This window comes from Microtus ochrogaster, chromosome 8, assembly GCF_000317375.1.
Source record: "Microtus ochrogaster isolate Prairie Vole_2 chromosome 8, MicOch1.0, whole genome shotgun sequence".
Classification (NCBI taxonomy): Eukaryota; Metazoa; Chordata; class Mammalia; order Rodentia; family Cricetidae; genus Microtus; species Microtus ochrogaster.
Genome location: NC_022015.1, coordinates 71,752,771 through 71,760,804, shown reverse-complemented (window position 1 = coordinate 71,760,804; position 8,034 = coordinate 71,752,771). Strand labels below are relative to the sequence as shown.

At 40.7% G+C, this 8,034-nt stretch overlaps 1 protein-coding gene and 1 non-coding gene across 3 annotated transcripts in view; both read left to right on the top strand.

Annotated features, from left to right (window-relative positions):
* The window catches only part of Cwf19l1 (CWF19 like cell cycle control factor 1), a 24,673-nt gene that overhangs the window by 13,895 nt on the left and 2,744 nt on the right, over positions 1-8,034 (top strand). For both annotated transcript variants that reach the window (XM_005352331.3, XM_026781613.1), the window contains exons 10-13: positions 797-876; positions 5,193-5,402; positions 6,138-6,257; positions 6,945-7,042. In XM_005352331.3, coding sequence (XP_005352388.1) covers positions 797-876; positions 5,193-5,402; positions 6,138-6,257; positions 6,945-7,042 — 508 coding nt within the window. The remainder of the gene's footprint in view (positions 1-796; positions 877-5,192; positions 5,403-6,137; positions 6,258-6,944; positions 7,043-8,034) is intronic.
* On the top strand, positions 5,809-5,953 carry LOC113456575. The gene has a single exon (XR_003377340.1). It is a non-coding gene; the product is annotated as a small nucleolar RNA SNORA12 (small nucleolar RNA).

Genomic DNA, 8,034 nt, shown 5'->3' with positions numbered 1-8,034 from the left:
ATTTATTTATTTATTTATGATAAATACAACATTCCTTCCATGTCTGCCTGCCTGCCAGAAGAGGGCACCAGATCTCATTACAGATGACTGTGAGCCACCATGTGGTTGCTGGGAATTGAACTCAGGACCTCTGGAAGAGCAGTCAGTGCTCTTAACCTCTGAGCCACCTCTCCAGCCCCTGAGGTCCTCTTTCTTCCCTCTGTTACTTTAAAGAGTTGAATCTGAACTTAGGAAGGTAAACCTATGCTTATGTAGCTGGCTGATGTCATAGCTGGGACTAGAATTGGGGTGCCTGACAACCCCCACCGGGTCAGTGTTCTCTCATTGTAGCCTATTGCCCGTTGCATGCTGCTTTAGTCAGTATGTAATGTGTATGTATGTGTATGTATGTGTGTGGATCATGTACCCGCAGATTATCAGTTCAGAAAGCTTCAAATAGTGGTTTAGTTTCATAGAAAATGGTGCCAGGCATTGGGTATTCAGTGCTTTGCAATCTTTGCAGTATGTATAGATCAGATAATGACGAACAACAGGGAATTCTCTATTTAAAGTTTTTATTATTGTTGTTGTTGGAATGTGTGAGTGTGCATGCATGCCTGCTGTGGCATGTATGTGGAAGTGAGAAAACTCTCCTTCCACTGTGGGTTTGGGTGTGGAACTCAAGTTGTCAGGTTTGTGTGGCAGGCACTGTTACCTATCAGGCCATCTTGCCAGCTACAAGGGTAAACTCTATAGGGTGAGGATTATGTCTGTTGTGATTGGGTCATAACAACAGTTGGCTTTCTTTCCTATGAAGCTCAGCCTCCAGGACCTTGTTGGTTTTGCCTTGCCAGCCCTGAAGTGGAAAAGCATTTGGTGGTCAACATTGGCACACATGTGAGTTACTTCCATAGATTGGTAGTAGAGAAGAAATGTCTATTACTTGTTTTTTTACTAACTTTGCATGGTGTATAATTTACTTATCAAATTTATTCTTTTCTTTTCCCTTCCTCCCTTCCTGCCTCCATCTCTCTCTCTCTTTCTTTCCTTTCTTTTCCCCTTTCCCTCCCCTTCTCTCCCCTCTCCTCTTTAGGGTCTCTCTATATAGCACTGACTGTCCTGGAACTCACTGTGTAGATTAGGCTGGCCTCAAACTCACAGAGATCCTCCTGCTTCTTCCTCCAGGTGCTGGGATTAAAGGTGTGAGCGATCACACCCAGTAAATTTACCCATTTTAAGTGTATAATTCATTGATATTTTAGTAAGCTTTTTAAATTATGTAACCAACACATAGTATAGGTTTAGATGCCAGGTGTGATGTACACACTTTTGTAGTAGGAGGCTACTTGTTTGTTTCCCTGCTCCCCAGATTCCCAAAATAATCACACAGAAACTATATTATTTAAATTACTGCTTGACCCTTTAGCTTTAGATTCTTATTGGCTAACTCTTACATCTTAATTTAACCCATTTTTATTAATCTGTGTATAGCCATGTGGCTGCGGCTTACCGGCTAAAGTTCCAGTGCATCTGCTCCCAGCTGACTCTGCCCTTCTCTCTTCCAGCATTCAGTTTAGTTTTCCTTGCCTACCTCTGTTCTGCCCTGCACAGGCCCAAGACAGTTTCTTTATTAATCAATGGTAATCACAGCATACTGAGAGGAATCCCACATCACCTTCCCATTTCTGTTTAAATAAAAAGGAGGGTTTTAACTTTAACATATTAAAATTACATATAACAAAACAGGTGTCAAGCAAGAAATTGTTACAATATTTGTATCTACTTTATCTTTTGTCATAACTAAGAAAAACTATAACTATATATTCTTCAACTCCATTAAAGACTCCAGAAGGATATAATATTACCTAAGTAAACAGGAAGTGTATTGTAAGTAACTTCCAAAACTCTAGAATTGACAGAGACATCTCACTGCCTGAACAGTCACCCAGAGTTCTTTTGTAACATTGGGGCATCCATCTTCAGCCTACAGGCCCATAGTATCTGGCAGACTTTTCCATGAAGCAGGACATTTCAAAGATAGTTCTGCCTATATTGGCAGTTTGTCAGTCACTTTCTTCTGTGTCCTGCAGAATGTCTTGCAGTTCCAGCACTCTGGAGGCAGAGATAGGTAGATCTCTTGAGTTCAAGGCCAGTCTGCTCTAGTTCATAGCAAGTTCCAGGACAGTCAGGCCACACAGACCCTTGTCTCAAAGAAAGAAAATATAAGACCAAATAGAGGTTTAGAACATTTCCATCGGTTCAGTAAAATTTTTTAGACATTTATAGTAATCTCAGTTTCCATCTTCAGCCTTGGCCACTTCTTGTGTCTTTTTAGGGTTGTGGGGTTTAGACATTTCTTTGAACTGAAATCATATAATAATGCTTTTTGTGTCTGACTTCTTTGACTAGCATAAAAGAATCTTAACTTTCATTCATATTGTATTTCATGTATAAATGTCTTATTCCTTTTTATTGCCAGTTAGTGTCGTATATAGATGTATTGTTTTTGTCTATTTACTTATCACTTGATAGACATTTAGTTTGTTAGCATTTTATAGCTCTCAGGAGCAATGTAATATTTGCATGTGTTTATACATGGAAAACATAAAACCATATGTTATTATTTTGGCAAATTTGTGTTTAGACTTAAGTTTTTTTTTGTTTTTTTTTTTTTTTTTTGTTCTCAAGACAGGGTTTCTATGCTTAGCTCTAGCTGTCCTGGAACTCACTGTATAGACCAGGCTGGTCTCTAACTCAGAGATCTGCCTGCCTCTGCCTCCTGAGTGCTGGGATTAAAGGCGTGTGCCACTACCACTCAGCCGATATTTTGTTCTTAATCATGTGTATGTTTGTGTTTGTTGGTATATGTACATCTAAGTGTACGTGCCTAAGGATTCAGGCCTTGAATCCCCTGGGGCTGGAACTATAGGAAGTTGTGAGCCCCTGTCATGGATGCTGGGAACTGAACTTTGGTCCTCTGCGAGAGCAGTATATGCTCTTAACTGCTAAGCTTTCTCTCCAGGTCTTTTTTAACTTTTTAAGAAATTGTCAAGCTGATTTTCAAAATGACATTATTTTATGCTCCCACCAGCAACATTATGAGAGTTTTGGCTTTTCCACATTCTCATTAATATTGTTCAAAGTCTTTCCCCTCCTTTCTTGATAGTGTTGGAGATTGAACCCAGGGTCTTGTGCATGTTGGGCAAGAACTCTGCTATTGAGATACATCTTTAACACATTTTCTGCCTTTTTTGATTATAGATGGTATAGTTTTATGGAAGCAGTTTCACAAGATTCATACGAGATGAGTTTTCTGTGTATTTCTTAGATTCGTCTATGTTTCTTGGAGTATTGAATTGATTTTCTTAATTTCTGACTGTTTTAAATATTTTTATTTTATTTTTTTTTAAAAAAAGAAAACAAACTATCATTTTTCATTATACATATCCAAGTTCCCCCTCCTTCCCTTTCTCCCATCCCCTCCACTTACCCCTCCCCCCCACCCTGTGTTTTCAGTATTTCTCACTGTTTTCCCTACTTTAAATATTGAGTAGAGAAGGGAATCATGTGTTGCTTATATATTTAATAGATTTAAAATGTTGATATTGTTAACCCAATGTTGTGGCTCATGCCTGTAATACTAGCACTCAGGAGACTGAGGCAGGAGGATTGTTACAAATTCAAGTCACCTGGACTACATAATGAGCTCTAGGTTAGACTGGGTTTCAGAGTGAGGCTTTATCTAAAAAATACAACAGAACTACTAGGAAATGAAGTTCATTAAGCATAAGAAAGACTAAAGTGATAAATTCAATTTAGTAGTCAAGGATTTTATTACTCAGGGTTCTCTAGAGTAAGAACTTATAGGATGAATCTCTCTGTCTCTATGTATGTGTGCATATGTATATATGCATGTATGTGTGTGTGTATATATATATATATATATATATATATATATAAATATATGAGTATATATATACACACAAACATATGGTATTTATTAGAATGACTTTCAGGCTGTGGTCCAGCTAATCCAACAATGGCTGACTATGAATGGAACGTCCAGGAATCCACTAGTTGTTCAGTACGTGAGGCAGGATGTCTCAGCTGATCCTCAGTGTATGCTGGAGTACTGAAGAAGTAGGCTCTAATGCCAGTGAGGGAGGGAATGGACTTGCTAGCTAGGGGAGAGCAAGCAGGCAGAGTAAAAGCTGCCTTCTTCCATGTCCTTATATAGGCTTTCCGCAGATTAGAGGTGGGTTTTTCCAGCTCCAAATATCTAGATTAAAGATCTAGATTAAAGGTGTGTCTTCCCAGCTCAAATCCGGATTAGAAGTAGATCTTCTCACTTCAAATTAAGCATAAATCTGCACTGGTATGACCCTCATTTTTGGGTTTTAGTTAATTCCAGATGTAGTAAAGTTGACAATCAAGCCATCAGAAGTGTGTAGCTTTGTAGCTGTATACCATGCCTGATGTATCTAGGATAATGATTTTAGTCACATGATTGGAGCACCTTGGATCAGTCTGTAGAGCTGATAATCCTGAGTATGGTGACTAGGCTAGACAAATCCCCGTTGAACATCACAGGTCTCAGGGAAGTTATTCAGTTTCACATTTCTCAGATCCTCTTCCTCAGGGGCCTTACTAGAGATTAAATATTCAGGCTCTGTAAAGATAATTGCCTTTTCCTTTTACTTACAGTGAAGCCCGTTTAATCACCAGAGTTTTAATTGCACTCCAGGCCCCACGACTAGAACTGGATGTTCCCTAAGGCTTGCTTAATGTGTAATGCTTCTGCAGACAGGTGGTGTTCATCTGTTTTTCATGGTTTCTTCCTGTTTTGGTTTCTAAAGGTGACAATCTGAAAGCTTCTTTCTTTGTGACCTCCTGTAGAATAGCTGGAGTCTCACTTTGAGTTTTCAGTTCTTCTCAGACTAAGGCGGCACTTTTCTTATTTATGTTTTGCATCTTAATGGTTGGCACTGCCTAGGGAGGTGTCTGGAGTCAAGGTCTGTGACACGCACAGCACAGTTGGCCCTGGAGCCTGTGGATGAAGGCTGCGAACAAGCTTGAAGAGCTTTTACTTTCTAGGTGTGCCCTTTAGATCAGCTTTGGGCTTCCCCGCCTCACGGCATTACTTTATGCCGTTCTCTCTCTCACACGGCCTGTAGTGAGGCAGCCTTCAAACTGCCTATGTGATTCTTCTTTAGTGCTACCTCGCCCTGGCTAAAGGAGGTTTATGTGATGACCACGTCCTCATCCTGCCTATTGGGCACTACCAGTCAGTTGTTGAGCTTTCGGCAGAGGTGGTGGAAGAAGTGGAGAAGTATAAGGCTACTCTGAAACGCTTCTTTAAGAGTCGGGGGAAGCGCTGTGTTCTTTTTGAAAGAAATTATAGGAGCCATCATCTCCAGCTTCAGGTAGGTGTTTTCTGCCCAGGAACTTGGATATCACTTCGGGGATCTTGAGACTGATAAATATCTAAATAGTTCTGACCTCAGTGTTGAATTTTAATGTAATACTTAGAGCATTTAATCTTACTTTCATGATAATACTCAAATAGCGTTAGAGGGCTAGGAGTATCTGCTGATAATCCCAGAGATTTCATGGGGAAGGTCATGCTGGGGTCAGTGACTAGCAGCAGCGTGTGCCTGTTTAGAAAGAGTGGGTAGTTAAAACAGGTTCCATGGCAGATAGAGAAATGGGTCGTGATGGTAAGACATAGATATTTTGTGTGGAAGTCCAGCATGAATGAAGGCTTAGAGGTAGGAAAATAGTTTCCAGCTAGCATGGGTGTAGTCCGCTAGAAGTTGAGTGATTTGTGTCTTTGGTGGTAGCGTCTTCCTGGCACATCTGCTAAGTATTCAGATGGGCCTGACTCTGCCACGTACATTATGCAGGAGCCGGCAGAGTCTTAGGGACAAAGAGTCTCTCTTGAGAGTTTTCTGTTGACAGACTGGCTCCCATAAGTGACTGGCTCTCATAAGTTTAAGTCCTACAGCCAGGCCGATGGAGGCTGTTTGGCCTGAGGAGAATCTCTACTGAGGGGTGGCTCTTCACCCCAGTGATGGATTTGCTCCTCCTCTAAGACTTTAAAGACAGCTTCTTTGGAATCAGTTCATAGAGTTTCTTCTTTTTCTCCCACACCAACCCAGGTCATTCCTGTGCCCCTCAGCTGCTGTGTTACAGATGACATTAAAGATGCCTTTATTACCCAGGCACAGGAGCAACAGATAGAGCTGTTGGAAATTCCAGAGCACTCAGACATCAAGCAGGTGAAGCAGGAAGGGTTGGTGATGTTCAGGGAGGAGTTAAGATCTGGGTTTTGACAAGGTGAATCAGAGATACTGTCAAGCTATTCCAAAAATACTAAATAATAGGGTCGTTTGGTACTAGAATGCAGGATGTTGACAAGACTAGAGGTGAAGACATCATTATAAGAAAGTCTTAGTGCTTTCCTGGGAAGAATAAGGAGTTAGACATTTCATGGGGTTGGGAAGATGGCTCGGTGAGGACTTAAGTTTGATTTCCAGCAGCCTTGTAAAGGTCAAGTGCTGGGACAGGTGCCTGTGATCCAAGCTCCGAGGAGGTAGAGACAAACTAAAAGGGTGCAGGGTCAAAAAAACATAAGGTGGAGAGCACTGAAAAAGTCACCCAGTGTCATTGGCCTCCACAGGCAGTGGATACACCTACATGTGTAATCACAGACATGAGAATAGGCACACATTTATAAATACACATGAATTAAATAAACAAAGAAATTAGACACCTGCTAAAATGGGAATTTTGAAGGATGGGTCCCACTGGGAATATATTGGCTTTTTAAACTCTAGCTTCTATACTGTCCCAGTTTTTTTTTTTTTAAATTTCTAGACTAAATTCTTTGCTAAATCAAAGTTTGCAGAGGAGGGAGCTTTTTAAATTTGATCTTCTTTGTCTTTATACAACTCTGTTTACTTCAGATTGCACAGCCAGGAGCCGCATACTTTTATGTTGAACTTGACACCGGAGAAAAGCTTTTCCACAGAATTAAAAAGAATTTTCCTTTGCAGTTCGGAAGGTTTGTATGTTTTTACTCTATTTGGTATATTTCATTAGAGCTATAATAAACACGGTGATGGACTGCATGGGTAATCAATGAAAAGTCAACTAGGGAATGGTCCCCAAGAAGCTTACGGTTTTAGAGAAGATCAGTAATACAGTCCTGTGATGGAGAATTTGAACAGTACCATGATTAAATTTTGAGGAACATTGTACTTTAGAAACTCAGAGAAGGATGGACCATGAAAGGCCTGTAAGTGATGGTTTAAGAGATGGACCATAGAGGGAAAAGACGGGATGAGAGCACCTTGGCAGAATAAAGTGCTACTATTGAGCATGTGCTGGGTCAGACACTGCGGGAACTTCATGTGCATTATCTCATCTAACCTAGTTCTGCTGGTTATATACCGTCAGCCCAGTGGCTCGCCTGAGTGATGGTCTGGAGCAGCGCTCAGCAGAACTTCATACAGATATGGACATGCTCTATAAAGCTGCACTAGTACCATAATCACAAGTTACATGTTGCTCTTGGATACTTGAAAATGGGACTGAGGACCCAGTGAGATGCTAAGCCACGTGACTTAGTTTGATCTTTGGAACCTAATGTAGGAGATAACTGACTTCTACCCATGTGTTCTCTGACCACACAGGTGCCATGGCACGCATGAATCCACACAAATAAATATACATAGTAAAAAAATTGAAAATGGAACTGAAGAACTGAATTCTTAATTTTATTTAATTAAATAGAGCTTAAATTTAAATGGCCACATCTGGCTAGTGGTTACTCTATTGGGTGTAGTATGCCCGTGGTCACACAGTTGAAGGTTCAAACCTCAATCTGGTGAAGGTTTGGTGAAAGACCAAGATGAGAGAGGTCTTTAACCTTGCTGTTCTGCATTGTTCTAAAAGCCTGTGTAGAGGGAAGTAGAAAATGCACACAGTGGTGATCTTTAGCCACTCCCAATGGTTTCACACAGTGGTGATCTCTAGCCACTCCCAATGGTTTCA